Source organism: Manis javanica, chromosome 3 (assembly GCF_040802235.1).
Source record: "Manis javanica isolate MJ-LG chromosome 3, MJ_LKY, whole genome shotgun sequence".
Taxonomy (NCBI): Eukaryota; Metazoa; Chordata; class Mammalia; order Pholidota; family Manidae; genus Manis; species Manis javanica.
In genome coordinates this window covers 41,937,388-41,960,374 of record NC_133158.1, presented here as the reverse complement: position 1 = coordinate 41,960,374, position 22,987 = coordinate 41,937,388, and the positions used below count along the sequence as shown (strand labels likewise).

The following is a 22,987-nucleotide window of genomic DNA, read 5'->3' as shown; positions in this document are numbered from 1 at the left end:
GGAGTTAGGCCCCAGGCAAGGCAAGAGTGGGGCAGGGAGGTATCAGCCGACGGCTGCCCCTACTCACAATTGTGCCTCCCTTGGGAGGAAATCTGCACTGCAGCTTAAACACTCACAGAAAACAAAGCCTGCGTTTCTGATCGGCCTAGCGCGGGCTGGCTTAAGTCCGGCCCGCCCACGGTCGCCTACAGGATGGCAGTCAACAAGGAGGGGACCACAGGGACCAAGCCATCCGAGGCTGGGCCGAGTTGCGGTGGGAGGGCGGATGCAATGTGCCAAGGGGCGTCGCGACAGGACTGGAGGTCAGGACCGGAATGCCCCGGCACGGTCTGAAATCTGCACAGCGAGAGGCGCGCGATCACGGTGTCCGCGCGCCGCAGCCCGGGAAAAGGCCAGGAGGAGGCCGGGATGCGCGCGCAGGACCCGGCCTCTGCCCGCCCCGCCCCCGCCTGTCATTGGCTCTCTGGTCCCAGGGGGCGGGCCCTCGGCGGCGGTGCGCTCGCAGCAGCGCGTACTTCCGGATGCGACTCCGCGGTCCATTCTCGCATCTGCTGCAATGGCTGCCGCAGTTCTGCTGCGGCAAGGACGAGTCGGGGCGCTGAAGGTAAAGGGGCCCAGGCCAGGGGCGCGGCCCAACGGCCGCCCCCTGCAGTCCTGGTGAAAATGTTTGCTATTTTAATATTGTAAACACTTTTGAAGCAGTAATTATGCATCTGTGTAATTTTTAATAGCCAGATAATATTTCTTATACTTGAGGTTCTAAGGATAGGAAAACATTTTACAAAAAGAATCAACTTATTCTGCAGGTTAACCGGTAGTGGGAGAATACCAAAAAGCATGCACAGGAGAGAGTTTTGGAGAGGTACCCAAATGTTAATAGTACTGTCCTTGAGCTCCGGTGTTTTTTCTGATAGCTTTTTTGTATTTTCCAAAATTTCTATAATACCTTTATGTTATGAGCATTGTGATGACCGTAGAACTATCCCATAGGAATGTAAAGCAAAACTCTCATGCATGGCAGTAGTACATAGTGCTCATCTGATGTAATAGCTTTTATAAATGGCATTGCTCTAAAATGTCCATATTTGTTAATTCTTTTCTCAGACCCTGGTCCTAGAAGCACGAGTGTTTCGAGGACTTGCCCCTGCAGTTTCTTTCTCTGCAGAATCAGGAAAGAGTGGAAAAGGACTGCCACTGAAGCCCAAGAATCAAAATTCATCAAAAAGTAAGATTTTAATTTTAATCATAGGGAAAGGGAACACAAAGTAAATGCATCAGTCAGCTTCCCGAGCATGAAAAAATGAAATTACTAGCTGGGTAATTTGAGTCTTCATTTCTTTCTAGCAGTGTTCACATCTGTCACAGGTTTTAGATGAAACTTCAATAACGATACAGCCTTTGACTTAACATTTAGCCCTGAAGTGGTTCCATCTGTATTTTCTAAATGCCAACTCCAACATAGAAGCGAGACAGAGTATAAAGGCTGTCTGGCCTTTAAGTGGCCCTAGTACACATCCTGTATGTGGTGAGGTAGGCTATGAACCCCAACTTGCTTTTCTTTCTGTGACTGACTTTCTTCAGTGTCTCTGAGATTCATCTGTGGTTTCCCAGGCTTTGCTTGACCACAGACCAGGATGCAGGTGTCCATTCATGACTGTGAAGAGCAAGTTTAGAGCAGGCACCATCTTCCATTATGACTCTGATGGAGCATGACTTCTGGTCCATTTCCAGCTCTTCCATAGTCCCTTTGACTTTTACCAGCAATTTTTATTTTTTCTTCCTGAATCCAATGTACTGTATCCTCATGGAAGAAAAATAGAAAGTACAACAGTATATTTTAAATACTTCTGAGAATTTAATTTTCTGCACCCTGCTCATTGTTAATAATTTATTATAATCCAAGTCCATTGCATTTAGTCTTAATTGATGAAACTTTGGTCAACTTTTTTTAAAAAGTTGAGTTTGTCTTATTTCCATCAAAATACCATTTCCTCAGTTTGAATGTTTGAAAGTATTTAGAATTTTTTGTTTTGTTCCTCCTTGTTCTGTACACAGAAACAATGGTAGGTTATAAAATGCTGGCACATTGTCGAGTGCCAGCCATCTACCTACCTTTCCCACTCTGTGGATCTCAGCTAAGGAAGCACACCTTCCTGGTGGTGTCTGCATGCCCCATCTACTGGAGGCCTGAATTCAACAGAAACATCAGTTAAATCTGTCTTGTACCTGCCTTGTTTTTAAATCCAATTTTTTTTCCTCTTAATCTATGAATTTCTTAGTAGGTAACTTAAACATAAGAACTTTTTTTTCAACATAACCACAATACCATTATCACACCTAAAACATTTTTATGACCAGAATTTCAGTGAAATTCTATATTATGCCTGGCATGATTTTGACTTTATTTTAATGTTTACTGAAGAATGATTAGTTGAATTTCATTACTAATATCCTTGCCCTTCGTGAATTTTAGTCTTCTATCTGCAATCCTACTTTATAGGTTTATGAAATTGGATGAATGTATTTTAAAATATTGTGGCAGAGCCAAAGAGCCCCCTTTTGGAAATGTGCTTATGCATGAGTAGAGTGCAGTGCTTCATCCTGTGATGGATCTGGGTGCAGGTCAAGAAGGAGCATGGACCTAGGAATGGGCTTTGGGCCTGTGTAGCTTCTGCTGCCTCTGGTTCCTCACTGCTTGAGTGCAGCCAGTGTGCCAGCCTTGCTGGGTCAGCGTCCTGTGAGAAACGTGTATGCTCTGTGAGTCACAGTTGGAAAATGGTTTTCAGAACTACACTGTCTTTAATGTGCATCACGTTTGTATCGTAATTTTAAGAATAATTATAATCCCTGTGTGAAGAAAAAGAACACTTCTAAATCAACACATGCAGGCCTCCCTGATTCCTCTGCATGGTCAGCGATTGGCTCAGTGTCAGACACAAAAATGCCTTCCCCTGCCAGTCGTACATTGCCAGGTTATAAACCCCTGTCAAATGGGTGGCTTTCTAGCGCTAATGAAAGTCTCCTGCATGCCAGCAGGACCCAAAGCACATCTTGGGGTCACATCTCTAGTCAAAGGGCCTGTATCAGAAGCAGGACCCTGGGTCAGGGACCACGTTCTGCCAAATTCTTTCTGAGGCTCTGGCTCTTCGTAGCACACACCTCCTTCCTGAGAAGGGCCAGCAGCCCAGCTGTCAGAATCTGGAGTCTCCACTGAGGTTTCCACCTGCAGGACCACATGGCTCTCCAGCATTGATATTCAGTCACAGGTTGAGTTTTGCAACAGTCAGTAATATACTATGGACTGAAAAACTCCCATGTCACTTTTTAAAAGACTGTCAAGAAACCAAAGTTAATTATCCATTTCAAGTCCTTATTTCAGTTTGAAAATAAGGCGTCTCTGGAAATAGGGGTTGATGTGCCTGATTCTGCCCAATAGTGCTGGGTGCTGTTCTGATCCTGCACACATTATCTGGTCTGGTCCCAAAACCACACAAATAGGTACTGTGGTGTCCCTGTGATAGGTGAGAAAGTGGAGGAGGGATGAGACAAGGGAGCTGCCCGAGGTCACACAGAAGTCAGTGGTGGACCTCGAATTTGGACCCATGCAGTAGAGCCACACAGGCCATATTTATAATCTGTGCTGTCTTGCCTCTGGGGAAAAAAAACTCAATTCTCATGTACTTATTTTAAAAAAAAATATTTTTGTAAAAATCAAAACGTAATAAAAAGTTTGAATTACTATATAAAATTTGAGTATTTTTCCATGTCATGGTGAAATGCGTCTTTGTTTCTGATGTTGGTCTGTAACCCATTGACAAGCTATGTAAGTATTTTAAGGTTGCTAATCCATTTCAAACACCACCGTCACTCTTGCTTTTGATCGGAGGAACCATTAAAAACTTGAAGGTCATGCCCTTTTCAAACAAGCAGAAAAGACATTCAGGTAATCTAAATTCTATTTTGAGAGGAGATAGAGAAACATTTGGAGAACTCTGTGCACTATTACTAGAGTTTGTGGATCTGTATTTTACATGGCCTGTTATGGTCTCTGAGAGATTGGCAGCAGTCCCCTTGAAAGTCCCGTCTTGTGCCGTGAGATATGCCTCCACAACTAGTCTTAGGCAGGAGCTTTGCATTTTGGATATTTGTCTTTTGAGGAAAGTCACTGTCACACTAAAACATCGTCAGAGCCTGTGGGTGCCCTGCCTCTAGACAAATATAAGAGATTTCAAGAAAACAAGCAGGTAAAGTCATGCATTCCAAGTGAGAGCCATCACCCCTGGAGATGCGTGCTGTCCTCCGGGTGACATTCTGCACTGGGGAATGTGGGCCCGGTGTGCACACTGGACACGGGGGGTGGTTACTAGCGGCAGCCACAGGCCATCAGGGCCAGCTTCCCTCTGGTCACCTGAGGATGCTGGGTCCCTGTGCTCCAGCAGGTCTGAAGTGGGCCATCAGTAAAAAGCAGAAGGTTAGTCTGTTTACCTTTCCATGGAATTCTCCCAGTAACTTAGCATGAATAAAAGAAACCTTAAAGCATTCTTGTTTCATATGATAGAAGTTTCTTTTCTGTACAAAATTTCTAAATGATAGTATTGTTAATCCCATTTGAAATTTTCTCTCCATTTATAATGAAGTTTTTATAACTTATTTACAATTTCAAAAACATCCACGACAAATTTTGGAAGATTCAGGCATTAAAATTTTTCTGTTTAAAGCAGCCTATCTAAATAAGCCTTATTGTAAGTTAATTTTCATACTTGGGAAATTCATGCTCAACGTAAAGGTGGATGAATAGTATAGGTAGGCAGGCTAATAGGGTTTGCAAACCTGCCGTTAGGGATTTCTGAACTGTGTCAAGTGTGGTTTGGAGGGAGACAGTTCAAGTGCATGCATACTCCCTTGCCTCATTTTTATACTTTACATGATCCTGGAGCTCTGTGCGAGTTATGAGAGTTCCCTGCATCACCACCTGCTCTGGGCAGTCAGGATGCAGATTCTGGGCTGTGCACATGGCCCTGAGGAGGGCGCGCTGCTGGCAATGGATGGGAGTGTTGGAGGAGGTGGTGATGGTGGTCATGGAGGGTGTGATCGTGGTGGCGGTGGTGTTGATGGTGGTGGCCGTAGAGGTAGGGGTTTAAGCAGTCACCCTGTGCTCTTGCTGTTCAGTCCTATCCTTTTACACTGCCAGCTAACCTCTCTGGCCCATTTTTTATTTTTGGTGTGCCTCAGTTGTCTTTGACCATTTTCTGTCATCCTATCATAGGTCCCTCAGCTCAGAAATCAATTAAGAACCTTTCTGGATACTGGTAAGATTAGTAAAGTTAGGAATATGCTCTTTCCACATGAGAAAAGTGGGATTGAAATATTTTTATTATTTATAAAATAGGCTTCTAGACTTGAAAAATACTCTGGGTATAAAGTTTGCTCATCTGTAGTAGTATATACTTCTAAATTTTTGCTTTTAAAATTTAAGCAAAATTTTAAAAATAACTTCAATTTATAAAAATTTGTCCTGTATTTTTCTTCTTATCTGTGTGGTTAGAAAAGACATACCACTAAAGGAAACTGAATGATAGCTCTGATCAGGAGCCTGTGTGGTCTCACTCTTTTCATAATTGACTACGAGATATAAGGCTTAAATTAGCGCCTATTCTGTTGTTTTTTAACTGTTTAAAGCCTGTTGTTTCCAATGATACATATAATGTTAACTTATTTTACTTTTTGGTCTTGTAGTACTTCCGTGTTCCCCAGCTGAAGAAATCCCCAAACGCTGGGTGTTTTTGTTAGGGGGCTGTTGTGTGCTTTCCCCAGTTCTTGTTCCTGCCACAGCAAAGGATTGAAGGGCTGACACAGGCCTTCACTCTTAGTGAAGCAGAGTTAAAGTTTTATTTAAAGATACACACTTAGAAAGTGTGGGCAACCTCAGGGAGGAGAGGCACCCTGAGAGGTTTAAGTTTTATTTAAAGAGAACAAGTGCACGCTCGGAGAAAGGGGAGTGTGAGCTACCTCACAGAGGAGGCGCTGAAAGGTTGGGAAAGTTTTATTAAAGTTACGCACTTAGAAAATGCAGGTGACCTCAGACAGAGGAGTGCACCTAAGGATTTAGGGCCTAGGGTTTTATAGGCAGATGAGGATTTTCAGGAAAGCGACAAAGGGCCAGGTGCAGACCTACCAAATGGTCCCAGAATGTTCATCTTTGGTAAGACATAAGTTTCTTCTTTTAACTTAACCCAAGAAATTTTCTGCTTTGATTCCTTTCCAGGATATCAGTTTCTGTCTGGAAGCATATCAATCAAGACTGTCTGCCCTGCCTCCAAGATGGGCTGAGCCACTATCTGTTTGATTAAAATGCAGTCTTAGCTCTAAGATAGAATTTTTCCTGAATAACCTGTGCCTCTTAGCAGGTGTTAAAGTAAATCTTACAATGGTATGTGCTGACTGACACAGTGAAAGCATAGGCTATGCTGAGATAACTTTTCTTTGGAGAGTATTCAGACTTCTAGGCCAAGTTGCTCTTGGCCTTCTGAGCTTTAATAGACTAATATTTTCCTGCCTAACAGTTTGAAGGACTCCTTTCTTCCACGACCACATCATTGGACCTATATCCCCTCCGTCCAGCCCCCAGCTCCTAAACACATGTCTGTGCTTACCGCAAACCCAAACCAGGCTCATGTCTCTAATTTTCTTTTGCTGCTTTGTTCAAAATGTTCAAGTTCATAGAATATGAGTAACTTTTTTTAGTATTTGAGAAGCACCAGTATTTTAGGAATTTAAGAAGTTATAATTTTAAAACTTCAGTAGTCATCTGAAAATATCTTCATAATTTAAGTTTGGATGAAATAGTTTTAAAAACTATCAGCACAAAGCTCTCATGAAAAATGGAGACAAATTTGTTACTTCCATTGGTAAAAATACGCATTTAAAAAATTTTCTGCTACAAAGAAACACCTGCCATTTCTTACTGTTCTCATATGGCTTGACTTTCACTTAAGAGTGGGTTTCCATGGAACTGTTTCCTAGAATGATTACATTGACAGTATCATAAATAACAAGTTGATATGTAATGAAATGTCTTTGACTTTGATGAATTTAGGTTGTTTTACTAAATATTAAAAATAATATTCCTCTTTATGCCATTTCCTAGATGTAGTGGAACCAAAGGAGAGGGGCAAGCTACTAGCCACCCCAACAGCAGCTGAATTGTCTAAAAACTTACCTTCACCCAGTTCTAACCTATCAGTTGTGAATCCAGGTGGGAAGGTAGCTGGCCCTGACCCTGATGGCAGCGTGCTGTTTGCAGATGAAGGGGTTCCGAAGTTTATGTCAAGAAAGACTTTGGTAGAGTTTCCTCAAAAATTTCCATCTCCATTCAGAAAACAGGGTTCCGATTCAGAAGCCCCTCCACAGAGCAGGAGCGGGCCGGGCAACTCATCTTCATCATCTTCGTCAGGCTCCTCCGATTCAGAGTCTGATGAGGAGGGTGGTGGCTCAGGAGTCAGAGGCAAAGGAGGGCCTCCAAAACCAGAGGCCTCCCAGTCCTTTAAAAATGCAGCATCAGGAAAAGGGAAGACCTGGTCACAGCAGCCACAGCCAGACCTCAGCTCTTCAGAGAGGCCCCGCCAGGCAAAGAAGAAAGGAACCACCATTAAGCCATCAGAGGACGGAACAGGTGCTAAACCAAAAACTCCAACACCCAAGTCGCAAGTGGGTCAAGAGCTTATGAGGCAGAATGTGAAGGGAAAACAGCTGCAGAAACTATTTAGAGCACATGATGTAGATAAAGAAAGCCAGAAGCCATTTAAAAAGACCCTCCCTAGCCATGCAAAACCAGGATTATCTACACAACCCACTGGTGGCCCAAGGCCCTCTCAGCTGCCAGAAGAAACCAAACAGGCAGCTCCTTCTGAGACCAGAGAGAGACTTCGGGAAAAACAAGAGCTAGTACCTGGCACAGAGGTGGCTTTTTCCCTGCCCAGAAAAGAAAATTCGGGGAAGCAGGTAACGGAAGAAATTCTGAAGGCTAAAGAAGAGATTTCAGAGGATCATATACGCATAGAAAACTTGAAGCCAGTTCCTGTTCATACTAAAGCCTTTCCTGATGACAGACTAACGGCACCGGCACCTGAGGGCCAGGGCGGAACCATTGAAGATGCAGCCGCGCAGGCGGAGGGCCAGGACACCGCGCAGGGTACATCTTGACTTGGGCTTGGGGCCTCTCCTGTCCTTTGAGGGTGGCTAGACTCTGAAGACCTATACAATCTAAGCAAGTGTTGAGTTAATCCGATTCTGCAGTAGAAATACAGCCTGTAACACTGTCTCCTGTCAGCAGAGGAGTCTATCCTAAGTTTGAATAGCACACACCCAGGGACAGACCCTAAAGTTTTTTCAGGGGACTTCCCAGTGAGTCTGCCCTTGGCGCTCCTGCCGCTCTTTAACAAATCCAGTTGAACGCTGGTGGTCTGGCATGATTGCCCTTCAGGTCTGAAGTGTCCAAGCGGTCACTTCCTGAGTGCACAGAGCCTCTCACTCAGTGAAGGGGTCTGGTTGGACTCCCAGGGCTGCACGGTGTTAGGCCTTCAAGTGGGCTAGACAGGTGCTCATTTTGGCATTCTGATGCCTCAGGGACAGTCCAACTTTAGGAATAGCCTTGTAGGAATTAAAACCATTAAGTACGTGGAGGCAGCTATGACCTGCGTAAATCTTTTCATGGGAAAGTTTCCTTTCTTGGTTTTCCTGAAAGAAGCTTTATTTTCCTAAATTGATTTTTTTATGAAGGGCTTTTTTGGCTACCATTAATTTTTAAAGGGAAACTATTCCTGTTACATTAGCAGTTTCTTGCACACTAAACTTTATAAAATACATGCTTTAGGTAGGTCATGGCAAACAGTCCAGGAGTCCTCCAGTTTTAGACTCTGGCTCTTCAAGATATCTTTTAAGTGCATTATTAACAAATCAGCTCCTTGCTGTTGGTTCCCTGTTGTTTTCAAAGCCTCCTCCTCGCCTGATGGACATGACCTAGTCATTATTACTGTTCTTAGTTGTATCACGTTGACAGAATTTATGTGTTTTCTCCATGTTTTCCCTCTTCCATTTCTGTGCAAAGTGCCAGCACTTCTCAGACCTCAAGATGCCAAGAACTACATTTCCTGCTGCTACCTTTTCAGTCATTCTGCATAGATAGGAGAATGCCCAGACCTTCAGGATGAGAACAGAGAATTTGGAGATTTCATATTGCAAACCTTTTGACAGTTTGCTTCTAGTTTTTCATGGATGTGGTTTTTTTTTTTTTCAGTATTCTTTGCCCTTTGGAGATGAAATAGAGTCGCTAGCCAGGGCTACACCCCACTTGCAGGCTCATGTCTGTGCCAGGTGGACTGAGTGCCTCTGGGTAGCCCTCCCGCCCCAGCCACCTGCCTTCTACCTTCCAGGTGGATTGGGTTTTGATAAGGGTTTTCTAAACCCACTTTTCCGTTGCCATCTTCCCTGTATGACTGGTATTTCATGCCAGTTTGAAGCTGTCCCTGCACCACATGGGAGACACTACTCATTGAGGTTGGGGAGGTGTCAGTGCTTTAAATAAGGTGCCATTTTTGTTTAATACAATAAAAAGGAAAACAAACTTTACTATGAATTAATATAGTGGAAAACTACTTAGGTTATTTTTTGTGCAGCCTGAGTAGAAGTTGAGAGTGAATGGCAGAAGCTTGGGATCAGTAAGTTTTTAACATGCCCCCTTGCTTGTCCTGCATTGCTCGTGTTGCCGGAGAGAGTATTACCTTCACTGCTTCACACTGTTGGCTTTAAGGTCACCAAATGTGGGTGTATGGCTTTTAATTACTCCTTTTTCCTCTTAAAGAAATAAAGCTGAATTCTTTTTTTTTTTTTTTAGTCCTTGAATCTGAAGTGTACCAACACCTTTTTCAAAAACAGTTAAATCAAAAACTACATCTCATGTCTGGTTCCCTTCAATTCACTGTGTTATAAAACAGTTGGGTTTATTTAATTCTCTTGTATTCAGAGACTTAGGCTCACTTTTTACTTTTGAAACTTTTCTTCTGTAAATGATTATTTCTATTATAGACAGATTCCTAATAGATCTTTTTTCTTCCCCACATCTTAAAGTGACCTGAAAGTCCTTCCATAATTGTTCTAGGCATTTTGAAAATCCTGAGAAGCCCAGGCCCTAAAAGTATACAGAATAGGATGTTAAGACACATCGTAGTAACTGTTCCATTTCTTACATTGTTAAGACTGTGATTTAGAATAAGTTTTCAGCTAATTCCTTTATTTTGCTTTCAAAGATACCATTGCTTTTGTTTGCTTTTCTTTTCTAAGTAGACGATTTGTCCCCTACAGATAGGGTTATGGAGAATGCCTGGTGTGGAAGTGTGTGCATAGGAGTGGACTCACAAAAGGCACTTCCTCACCAGCTGTCCTCACAGGCCTGCGTTTCCTCCACAGAGCCCACCCAGGCCTCCACGCCCATGGGGACCTTCAACAACACCACCTACCGGAACCTCCAGCACCATGATTACAGCACGTACACCTTCCTAGACCTCAACCTGGACCTCACCAAGTTCAGGATGCCTCAGCCCTCCTCAGGACGAGAGTCACCTCGCCACTGAGAGCTCAGTTTAAAAATTAACTCAACGCTGGCTTTGCTGTGTTCTTGCCTGCAAAAATAAAATCCACTCCACAGTCATGAGGCCTGAGGTGTGTAACTGCTTCCTTTTAAGAGCAAGTGGTGAATTAGCAGCGCTCTGCTGATTTTCAGTGTGTATTTAGAAACACTCATGTGTAAGGATTTTTCTTTCATTATAAAGTAGTGGCTCTCTGGACAAATCCATAAAATCAGAGTTATAGGTGCTATCAGCGTGATTCTGTTTTGAGGCCCAGGTCCTCAAAATCCATAAAATCAGAGTTGTAGGTGCTGTCAGCGTGATTCTACTGTTTTGAGGCCCAGGTCCATTCAGGGTTCATGTGGTTTACCAGCTAGATGTTGATTAATAGTGACTTCAAATTTCACAGACTTAGTTCTTGATCAGTTCAAAATGGGAGTTTTACTAATTTTAACTCCTGCATTGTGAAGAAATTACGGAATTACGGTGTTCTCAGAGAAGGAAAGGAATCCTGTTCGACCCAGGAAGCTTTCAGTGATGGGGTGCAGAGGGGCGGGCATTCCGTCAGGTCCAGCAGCTGCTTTGTCCCAGATGGCACAGCAGGTGGGGAGCAGACTACTACGCAGGGTTCCTGGGGTGGCCAGAGAACCTTCCAGCAGTTGTGCTAAGGTAGCACATGCCTTGGGACCAGGGGAAGCTGTGTGAGCAGGCTTGAGAGTGCTCCAGGGCGTCGGCACCCCGAGGCAAAGTGCCCATAGGAAGTGAATCTGCCTGGGATTATTGCTGGTTCCCAGAGCTGAGATAAAAGACCTTAGTTTGTTGGGGCAACATGTCATGGCCTAAAGCAGAGTGTCTGTCTGTCTGCACAGAAGTTTCCATGTTTTGTTCTCACACTTCCCTTTGTTCCTGTGTCCAAACTCACGGGCTTTATTTAATTTCATTTGAATTCTGGCCCTTGGCCTCTAGTCAGTCTGCAGCATATGGTGTATTTGTAACTTATGATTCATATTTTTATAATGCTGCATTTCTCAAAATGAGTACAAGTAAGGACAGCTAAATTGAAAGCGTAGTACTGAAAAGTAGTATTGTGATCATCTGCGTCAGATTTTTTCCCCATCCAAAAGGCTTAGTGACTCAGCAAGATGCTTCTAATCATCTTATTATTAAAGTACTGAAACCACATTACCAAAAACAAAGTAGAGAATAATAAGAACACCTAAGATCCACTGTGCTAACCCAGCTGTTAGTAATATTTTACATGTTTCCCCAGAGGGGGTGGACTTATATGTAACCATGCATGTACATACAGTTTCTATCCTGCTGGGGTTTTTTTTTTTATTTAATAGCTGCTTCTCAAACCGTGGCCCACGGAACCCCTGTGACGTGGGACGGGATAGATTGTGAAGCCACAAGATGCATTTTCCTGGGCTGCTAATGCCAGAGAGTTGAAAATTCTGTTTCTATAAAAATGAATAGGAATATATTTTAGAGTGCATGAAGGTTTTCCCTTGGAAGCAGTCCCGTTGGCCTGTCTCGTTCTCCGGCCACTGCAAAGGCTGGAAAGCAGCAATGAACAACACCGGGTGCAGCTCCATGTCTCAGACTCGCGGATCCTGAGGGCTCCGTCCGGGGGCAGTGCTGTGACTACGCCCCGCGCCGTGGTCTGGGTCTGTCACACCCCAGGCGCTCTTCTAAGAAGTGCTGCTGGGAACATCTGTGTGCCTGTAGTTCCTTTTGTATTCTGTGTTGTTTTCTTAAGGTGGATTTCCAGAAACTGATATGATAAATCACATGTGATTCATGGACATTTGTATTGCTTTCATTTCTGTGAGATTCTTAAAGTGCTTTAATATGTTTGAGTTAAATAAGGTAATTATTTTTACCTCCTCTTATGTCTTTCCTGTCACCTGAACTCTGGCATCTTTCTAGATGTGTTCTCTTAGACCTGTTACACATAAATAGCCCCGGGCTGGAGGAGACCGTACATTAATCAGAAGTGCAGTCATGCTTATTACAGATTCTTGCCCTAGTGTTTACTGGCAGCCAGTTAATAAAATCAGCTGGTTAGTGTGTGGATTTTCTGATTCTGCTTCCAAGCAGGTGCTATGTGATCAATGGTTTATGTCCCCTTGCCTGTCTCTCAATTAGATTCAAGACCCAAGGAGGTGCCCCCTGGCTCCCCTATGCACCCAGTGCTGTCAGACAACAGCCCCATACCTTGCACACAGCAGGCAGGCAGGTTTGTGAAATGGGCTCAACAACACCCCAGGACTTACTCTCCCATACAGGGATGATGCGTGACGCACCAGCTATACCACAACTGATCTGTTAAAGCAGAGGTGGCACACTTACCGGGAAAGGGTCACATAGGAAATGTTTTAGGCTTTGCACCATACAGTGCTGCATGGTCTTTTTTTTAACAACCTGTTAAAAATGTTAAAACCATTCTTAGTTGTAGGCCTTACACAGAGGCAGCCAGGTTTGTGTGAGCTGTCGTTTGGCAACACCAGTATTGAATGGTCTCCACAGCTCATGGAGCATAATGGGGCAGCCAGAGAAGACCAGCTACACTCAGCACCCTGGCTGTGCCGCCACCTCTCCCTGACCTTCCACCCTTCTCCTCCTCCTGCCTTTCTTCTGGAGGGGATCTGAAACAGACCAGGATTTTAAAAATTAACAGCTACAGTCGTGGTCCTCCTAGAGTATCAGCATCAGTGTAAACACCTTCTATCTGCTAGGCCTGAGCCTGGACCACAGTTCAAAGATGATGAAAGACCGTTGACCTCTCCCTCATTTATAGCCCCGCAAGGAGGCTGTGGAAAGCCGTCTCGAGGTGGGGGGCCCAGTCAGTGACAGGAGGGAGCTGTCTGGGGAGAGGGGTGTGGGACACGATGCCCAAGCCGAGCATCACCAGGTGCACGTGGCCTGGAGGAGGGATCTCGAGGACGTCCTGCAGAATCAGGAAGCCAAAGTCCTCAGGTGTTGCTGAGTGGGGCACGTGGGAGCACGGGCCTGAATCTTGAAGCTCGCCTGGGCTGGGTTAGCTCTGCGGGCTAACAAAACACCACGGATGCAGGGGCCGAAACCACAGACATGTATTCTCAGCTCCACAGGCTGGAGTCCCAGACCGCAGTGTGCAGGGTCAGCGTTGGGTGAGAGCCCTTCCTGGTGCAGAGGCCACCCACTAGCTTTGTCCTCACTGCAGGTGGAGGAAGAGGGACGGGGATGGGGCCCAAGCAGCCCTGTGTCTCTCAGGGATGCGGATTTCAGGGAGGCCCCACCCTCACGATGTCATCGAGCCCTACTGCCCTCCAGAGACCAGCACACCGTGGGGGAGGGCTTCAGTACGTGAACTGGGGGAGACAAACATTCAGCCCATAACAGGCTCTATCCTGTAGAAAAAGAATTTAGCCTTCTGATTAATAAAAAAAACCACACAGTTACAAAAAATGGGGGAGGAGTGGGCAGCAGAGAAGACAGAAGGTGGCAAAATGTGGGTAATTGTTGGCACTGGGTGATGGGCACTAGGAAGCTCACGATTCTGTTCTCTCTTTTAAGTCCTTGGGAAGGTTCATCATGGAAACAGGGCTAAGGCCCTACAGTAATATGCACAACACAGTTGGAAGGGAGGAGAGCAGGGCCGAGAGGGAACAGGTCACTGTGTAGTGCACCCCTTGGCTGAGTGGCTGGGGAAACCAGAGACTGCTAGGCACAGCAAGCTGCCATCCTGAAAGGTCAGTCTGTTTGCAATTTTCTAACAGTTTATGAATGCACCTGTCCCCCATGCCCCTTGACAACACGTATTGTCACCTCTGATTTGTGCTAATCTAATCAGTAACTTTATCTCACTGAATGTGGTTATGTGTTTTCTTCAGGCTTGGTGTGGGTATTGTAACATTTCCAGAATATCTTGCCTGACTTTAGTGCATCTGCACATCAACAGGTGTTCCTCAGCTGTGGAGAGAGGTAATTCATCTCCATATCATTGGGTAATTACCTGGGCACCTAAGGCTTATCAGAACCTGAGAGGTTGGGCGGAGGCCTTGGTTGCTTCTGCCAGAGCAGGAGAGAGAAATGGCCCCAGACCGCAGTTTGTAAGCAATAAATGGGTTTTAAACATTATTTCTCCCTTTGACTGATTCTGGTATTTTGCCTCCAGATTTCATCTCCCCAGAGTTACACTTGGACATAAGAAGCAAGTTACTTTGATTAAAACCATGTGTCTGTTTCTCCGTCCTACTTGCTCTTTCCATTACTTGACCCAATTCTTCATTTTGAGTAAATTTTCCCATATATATTTCTCAACACATTTTCTTTTCCATCTGTTTGGACATCTAACTGGTGAAACCATTTTTGTCTGTCCTCCTTTTATACCATCTTCTCACTGCCTTTCCTCAGAATATGTATCACCTGCGGGAAGCTAGACAGTGAGGCCCAGCCAAGCAGAGATGAAGAAACATTAAAACTTGGGACATTTACCATGAAAAGTTATGGCAGAGGCTTGACGGTAGAAACAACAGGGATGTGATTGCAAGACAGAATGAAACTTGCAAACCCTGAGAAAATCCTACAGGCCAAAGAAGGAGGAGGCAGAAGGGGTATGGGGAGGTAACCTGAGGGCCCCTCTGCCCATCTTTCGGGCAGGTGAATGGGGCTGCCTAAAATAGAAACCAGAACCCCGGAAGCCCTGCCTCCTTTCTCACAGTCTGTTTCTTGATTTGGGGAGGTTTTTAGGAACCAGTACCTCTTGAAAAACATGTCATTATTTTTACTTCAGTTTCTTTTTATCTGCAAAATTTAATAGTTTAATGCTTTTTATTTTAAAAAGTGTCAAATGAGTTCCTTTGTGTCTGATAGATTCTTGTACCGAAGATATATTCTTAAAATTAATATTTAAAATTTTGTTTTAAACTTTAAACAAATTGTTCAATTTTTGAGAAAGTTAAAGCTTTTTTAAAAAATGAACTTCAAATCATAATGAATCCTAATTTTTCTTAGAGCTTTTGTTTGCAAATCTTACTAATCTATTTATAAAGTCCCATTTTAACAAACACTTTTAAACTTAAAAAGCACATTTTATTGGACATGCATTTCTTGGTGAGATATATTGAAAGTATTTTTTTCAAGTATTTCTTATATCTATGGATGACCGTAACTTACAGTTAGAAGGAATTCAATGAAAATTATCAGCAAAAAAGAGGAGAACATACAGACTACTAGCAAGGATGGATTCAGGGTTTGTGAGGCCTGAAGCTATAGAATTTGGACAGCTTCTAATAAAAATAATGCAGAACTATGGATCAAAAATGAAGTGTGAAAGTGAATATTATTTAGAATGAGAAAAAATGGCTTACAGATTTTAAAAGCTGGTAGATACCATAAACTTCACAAAATCAGAAACATGGTATTTTCATTAACTGCATGACATACTCTCCATGTCAGACAGTTAATAAAAATTTAATTATTGGCTGCATACTTTTTGATTGCTTCTTCACATGACAATTTCATAGTACTATTTTGCAAAAATATAAAGATACCTGCCTTTCCTCCTGTGTCGTTGATCAAAATTTGTTGTTTGGTCATTTGAGTAGACAGAACATGTGACCACACACATTTGTCCTTGCTGTTTGTAGTGCTGCTTCAAACAGGAATTCTGATCAATTTTACTTCATGTAATTTGCATCAGAGAAGAAAAAGCCCTGTGTCTAACTACATATGCTGCACTTTGGAGTCCCTGACAGGAGGGAAATCATCTGCCTGGATATCAATGGGCATCAAATCCTCTTGTTAAGCAGAAAAATAGGTATGAGTGGGGTAGAGAGAAAAGCCAGTAAACCCCACTAGAAAGGACTCTAAAGACTTAACCAGATATAACTAGAGAGAAAGAAAAGACTCACAGAGTTAATGAATTAATCAGTTGAGGCTCCAAAGGCCAGGAGGAACCTGGAAAATCCAAATATTCCCCAGATAAAAGTATCTGAGCTAAGCCCACGTCTTCATTGTGCCAATTAGATATGCCATTGTAAGATTTACTTTAGCCTGCTAAAAACGCCCAGCTTATTCTTTAACTTAACCTGTTACGGAAAATACTGGAAAACCTGGACTGGATCGCTGACGGAAGAACCAAGTGGCACTCAGAGGTCTTGGAGTGTTGAGGATTTATTTTTACACTGGCAGGCTCAGAGGGGAGTGATCTCCCAAGGTCTGAGCCCTGAACACAAGCAAAGGGAGCGATTTATATTACTTTGGTATGTGGCATTTCGGCACGTGCAGGGCAACAGAGGAACCTGGAGGAGGGGAGGAGGGAGCTGGGAGGGCTTGGCCAATAGGAGGAAAAAAGCAGTTTGCTGACCTTGATGGCTGTGTTGAATATTTTCCTTGTTACTCCCCTCTCTGATGCCCGTTTAAACACTTTGTTTTAGCGGACATCATCTTTTGGTTTGTGATAGGGTTATAATGGCTTGTATTTATACTTTTAATTGCTTTGAGCTAGGATTTTTTTCCTTGTGACTTTTTGTTAAAGTCCTGAGTACTTTGTGAAGAACAGAAATAATTATGTTTTTATGCATTTGTCAGTATGGGCCTTGTGTGTACAAGTTGAAATGAGTCCTTCAGACTCTTGATAAGCTTGTGCTTAACAAAAAATACCCAGTTTTTCTCAGTCTTAGTTTATTTTTATGCAGCTGAGCATTACACTCAGGCTGGCTTATTTGAGTGTGAGAGGACAGGTGCTAAGGGTGGAGGGCCACTGAAGGCGGCTCCCTTGGGTGATGACCATGCATTTTATAACTTTTCTACAGTTAGCTTGATAGAGGTAACATTACAGAGAGGTACTTTGGAAATGCAGGCTGAGACTTGAGTTCAGCTAGGAGAGACAGGTAAGCACAGCAAAACAACTTACAATTACCCAATAGACAAAAGAAAGGGCAACTTTTTGAGGAACAGTTTAGTCAGGGGGCAGCAGCAGAGAGGTTAATGCCCAGGATGAGAGATTCCATTCCAGCGAGGGTCAGGATCCACAGTGTGCACATGCTCATTAGTCAGACAGAAAGTGTCAGATGCGGAGGCGGAGAGGATCTGGAGGTCTGGCTGGGCCTTCCACTGATGTATTTCTTTGTCCCGATTATGAGCCCATTTCACTCTGGACTGATGGATGCACGTAGTGATACCTGTAACTTTGAGGGCAGTAGGAGTGGTTAGAACAACAATGTGGAGGAAGGGGGTGCTCAAGATGGTGGTGTGAAGAAGGAGGAGGAAATCTACTCCCAAAACCATATATATTTTGAAAATACAGCAAAAACAACTATTCCTAAAAGAGAGACCAGAAGATAAAGTACAATAGCCAGGCTACATCTACATCTGCAAGAACTCAGCATCTTATGAAAAGGGTAAGATACAAAGCCGTGACCTGGCGGGACCCAAGCACTCCCCATACCCCAGCTCACTGGGTAGAAGGAGAGGAGTTGGAGCAGGGAGGGAGAGGGAGCCCAGGACTGCTGAATAACCAGCCCTAGTAATCTGCACCAGGAGAACAGACACACATTGCATGGTGTATGGGATATTAGAGAAATGGAAAAATAAAATCCAAGACAGAGACTGTGAATGGGTCCCCACAGCCAGCTGCCCTGGGACAAAAGAAAAGCGGGTACCTTAAAAGTCTTAAAGGGACAAGGGTTTAACAGGTGGATAGAATCTTCCTGGCACACTCAGCCCAGCAGGCTGGGAATTTTAAGGAACGTCAAGTGCTCTAACCCCCTGGGTGGCAACGCAGCTCTGAAGCCCCTAACGGCAATAAGCAGCCTACCGTTCATCTCCCCCCACAGGAACTGCAAGCAAACTGGCTGACCTGCCACTGCTGCAGACCAGCTGGGGAACAGCCCCACCCACAGCAACCACACAGAATCTTCTCCCAGGGCACAGCTACCCGGGACAGACCCAAAGGCTGCGACCGGCGTGCAGCTGCCCAGACCAGACAGAGAAAGCCGGCGCAAGGTCCAGAAGGCACAATGGGATGCCATTCTCACAGGAGAACACATGCCATTACTCTGTGATGCCTGCCAGTGCCCTAGGCCATCTCAAGGGCTGCACTGCCCAGGGCAGCTCAGGGGATTAATGCAGAGACTGCTTCCTGTGTACAGGCAATCAGCACAGGCAGCAGAGAAGGACAAGGTGAACAGCAAGCAGGAAGGAACTTTGTTCTCCCAGCTGACATGTACCACTTGCCAGTGATCACTTCTATTGCCATGAAAAGGCAGAAGAACCTGGTCCAGTCAAAAATCACTCAAACAATGCTGAGAGAGGGCCTGGTGAGATAGATATAACCAATCTTCCTGAAAAAGAATTCAAAATAAAAGTCATAACCATGCTGATGGAGCTGCAGAGAAATATGCAAGAGCTAACAGATGAAGTCCGGAGGGAGAAAACAGAAATGAAAGAATTGATAGAAGGACTTAAGAGCAGACTGGCTGAGGTGCAAGAGATTCTTAATGGGATAGAAATCAGAGAACAGGAATACATAGTAGCCGAGGGAGAGAGAGATAAAAGAATCTCCAGGAATGAAAGAATATTAAAAGAACTGTGTGACTAATCCAAATGGAACAATATTCACATTATAGGGGTACCAGAAGAAGAAGAGAGAGAAAAAGGGATAGAAAGTATCTTTCTGGAAACAACTGCCGAAAATGTCACCAAGCTGGAGAAGGAAATAGTCTCCCAGACCATGGACTCCAGACCATGGAAGTCCACAGATCTCCTAATACAAGGGACCCAAGGAGGACAATGCCAAGACAGATAATAATTAAAATGGCAAAGACCAAACACAAAGACAGGGAGTTAAAGGCAGCCAGAGAGAGAGAAAAAAGATCACCTACAAAGGAAAACTGATCAGGCTATCATCAGACTTCTCAACAGAAACCTTACAGGGCAGAAGAGAATAGCATGATGTATCTAATGCAATGAAAAAGAAAGGCTTTGAAACAAGAATACTGTATCCACCAAGATTATCATTTAAATTTGAAGGAGGCATTAAACAATTTCCAGATAGGCAAAAGTTGAGGAAAGTTGCCCCCCACAAACCACATCTATGAAGTATGTTAAAGGGAATGCTCTAGATGGAAGTACTCCTAAGGCTAAATAGATGTCACCAGAGAAAATAAAATCATAGCAAAGAAAGCAGACCAACCAAATACTAAAGGCAAAAAATAAAATCACCTATCCACAAAAGCAGTCAAGGGAAACATAAAAGAGTATAGAATAAAACATCTAACATATGAAAAGTGGAGGAGGAAGAATACTAAGGGAGAGAAATAAAAAATCATCACACTGTGTTTATAATACTGTAATAGGTGAGTTAAAGTTAGATGGTTAGATAGTAAAGAAGTTACCCTTGAACCTTTGGTAACCAAGAATACAATACCTGCAATGGCAATAAGTATATATCTATCGATAATCACCCTAAACATAAATGGACTGAATGCACCAAACAAAAGACACAGAATAATAGAATGGATAAAAAAGCAAGACCCATCTATATGTTGCTTACGAGAGACTCCTCTCAAACCCAAAGACATACACAGACTAAAGGTGAAGGGATGGAAAAAGATATTTCATGCAAACAATAGGGAGAAAAAAGCAGGTGTTGCAGTACTTGTATCAGACAAAATAGACTTCAAAACAAAGAAAGTAACAAGAGATAAAGAAGGACATTACATAATGATAACAATGTCAGTCCAACAGGAGGATATAACCATTGTAAATATATATGCACCCAACACAGGAGCACCAACATATGTGAAACAAATACTAACAGAATAAAAAGAGGAAACAGAATGCAATGCATTTATTTTAGGACAGTTCAACACACCACTCACTCCAAAGGGCAGATCAACCTGACAGAAAATAAGTAAGGACACAGACGCACTGAACAACACACTACAACAGATGGACCTAACAGACATCTGCAGAACTCTACACCCAAAAGCAGCAGGATACACATTTTTCTCAAGTGCATATGGAAATTTTCCAGAATAGACCACATACTAGGCCACAAAAAGAGCTTCAATAAATTCAAAAAGATTGAAATTCTACCAACCAACTTCTCAGATCACAAAGGTATAGAACTAGAAATAAACTGTACAAAGAAAACAAAAAGGTTCACAAACACATGGAGGCTTAACAACATGCTCCTAAATAATCAATAGATCAACGACCAAATTAAAACAGAGATCAAGTAATATATGGGGACAAATGACAACAGCACAATGCCTCAACTTCTGTGGGACGCAGTGAAGGCAGTTCTAAGAGGAAAATAGCAATCCAGGCCTATTTAAAGAAGGAAGAATAATCCCAAATGAATAGTCTAAAGTCACAATTATTTAAACTGGAAAAAGAAGAACAAATGAGGCCCAGAGTCAGCAGAAGGAGGTATATAATAAAGATCAGAGAAGAAATAAATAAAATTGAGAAGAATAAAACAATAGGAAAAAAAATCAATGAAACCCAGAGCTGATTCTTTGGGAAAATAAACAAAATAGATAAGCCCCTAGCCAGACTTATTAAGAGAAAAAGAGAATCTACACATGTAAACAGAATTAGAAATGAGAAACAAAAAACCACAATGGACACCACAGAAATACAAACAATTATTACAGAATACTATGAAAATCTATATGCTAACAAGCTGGATGGAAAACCTAGAAGAAATGGACAACTTTCTAGAAAAATACAACCTTCCAAGACTGACCAAGGAAGAAACAGAAAATCTAAACAGACCAATTACCAGCAACAAAATTGAAGTGGTAATCAAAAACCTACCCAAGAACAAAATCCCTGGACCAGATGGATTCACTGCTGAATTTTATTAGACAAATAGAGAAGACCTAATACCCATTCTCCTTAAAGTTTTCCAAAAAAATTGAAGAGGGGGAATACTACCAACCTCATCTATGAAGCCAGAATCACTCTAATACCAAAACTAGGCAAAGACACCACAAAAAAAGAAAATTACAGACCAATATCCCTGATGAACATAGATGCAAAAATACTCAACAACATATTAGCAAACTGAATTCAGAAATACATCAAGAGGATCATACACCATGATCAAATGGGATTCATCTCAGGGATGCAAGGATGGTACAACATTCAAAAATCCATCAACATCATCCACCGCATCAACAAAATAAGGACAAAAACCACATGATCATCTCCATAGATGCTGAAAAAGCATTTGATAAAATTCAACATCCATTCATGATAAAAACCCTCAACAAAATGGGTATAGAGGGCAAGTACCTCAACATAATAAAGGCCATATATGACAAACCCACAGCCAACATCATACTTAAAAGCAAGAAGCTGAAACCTTTTTATCTAAGATCGGGAACAAGACAGGGATGCCCACACTCCCCACTTTTATTCAACGTAGTACTGGAGGTCCTAGTCACGGCAATTAGACAAAACAAAGAAATACAAGCAATCCAAATAGGTAAATAAGAAGTTAAACTGTCACTGTTTGCAGATGACATGATATTGTACATAAAAAACCCTAAAGACTCCACTCCAAAACTACTAGAACTAATACTTGAATTCAGCAATGTTGCTGGATACAAAATTAATACACAGAAATCTGTTGCATTCCTATATACTAATGATGAACTAGCAGAAAGAGAAATCAGGGAAACAATTCCATTCACAATTGCATCAAAAAGAATAAAATTCCTAGGAACAAACCTAACTCAGGAAGTGAAATACTTATACCCTAAGATCTACAAGACACTCTAAAGAGAAATTAAAGAGGACACTAGCAAATGGACCCTCATCACATTCTCTTGGGTAGGAAGAATTAATGTTGTCATAATGGCCATCCTGCCTAAAGCAATCTAAAGATTCAATGCAATCCCTATCAAAATACCAACAGCATTCTTCAACAAACTGGAACAAATAGTTCTAAAATTCACACGGAACCACAAAAGACCCCAAATAGCCAAAGCAATCCTGGGAAGGAAGAATAAAGCAGGGGGGATCTTGCTCCCCAACTTCAAGCTCTACTACAAAGCCACAGTAATCAAGATAATTTGGTACTGGCACAAGAACAGACCCACAGACCAGTGGAACAGAATAGAGAGTCCAGATATTAACCCAAACATATATGATCAATTAATATACGATAAAGGAGCCATCAATATACAATGGGGAAATTACAGTCTCTTCAACAGCTGGTGTTGGCAAAACTGGACAGCTACATGTAAGAGAATGAAACTGGATCATTGTCTAACCCCATACACAAAAGTAAATTCGAAATGGATCAAAGATCTGAATGTAAGTCATGAAACCATAAACTCTTAGAAGAAAACATAGGCAAAAAT

The 22,987-nt window shown here is 42.8% G+C and overlaps 1 protein-coding gene and 1 long non-coding RNA gene across 4 annotated transcripts in view; one reads left to right on the top strand and one right to left on the bottom strand.

The window, feature by feature from the left end:
• Window positions 1-449: 449 nt before the first annotated feature.
• NDUFV3 (NADH:ubiquinone oxidoreductase subunit V3) lies at window positions 450-10,705 on the top strand. 3 transcript variants are annotated; one of them, XM_017652646.3, is made up of 4 exons: window positions 450-604; window positions 1,105-1,225; window positions 7,256-8,191; window positions 10,465-10,705. In XM_017652646.3, the coding sequence occupies exons 1-4, from the start codon at window positions 557-559 to the stop codon at window positions 10,626-10,628; spliced, it is 1,269 nt and encodes a 422-aa protein (XP_017508135.2). In that variant the 5' UTR covers window positions 450-556; the 3' UTR covers window positions 10,629-10,705. The 3 variants fall into 3 exon arrangements, with proteins under 3 accessions (XP_017508135.2, XP_017508134.2, XP_017508136.2); XM_017652645.3 differs by having other exon boundaries at window positions 7,148-8,191; XM_017652647.2 differs by lacking the exon at window positions 7,256-8,191 and having other exon boundaries at window positions 451-604.
• Window positions 1,402-22,987, bottom strand: part of LOC118971742 (uncharacterized) — a 37,973-nt gene continuing 16,387 nt past the window's right edge. Inside the window, exons 2-3 of the long non-coding RNA XR_012129104.1 lie at window positions 2,113-2,187; window positions 1,402-1,801 (exon numbers count right to left, since the gene is read on the bottom strand). This is a non-coding gene — a long non-coding RNA (uncharacterized lncRNA). The remainder of the gene's footprint in view (window positions 1,802-2,112; window positions 2,188-22,987) is intronic.

Coding starts and splice junctions, on each gene's coding strand:
- NDUFV3 (XM_017652645.3), top strand. CDS start 557: ATGGCTGCCGCAGTTCTGCTGCGGCAAGGACGAGTCGGGGCGCTGAAG. Junction 605..1,104: donor GACGAGTCGGGGCGCTGAAG/GTAAAGGGGCCC, acceptor TTCTTTTCTCAG/ACCCTGGTCCTAGAAGCACG. Junction 1,226..7,147: donor GAATCAAAATTCATCAAAAA/GTAAGATTTTAA, acceptor GCCATTTCCTAG/ATGTAGTGGAACCAAAGGAG.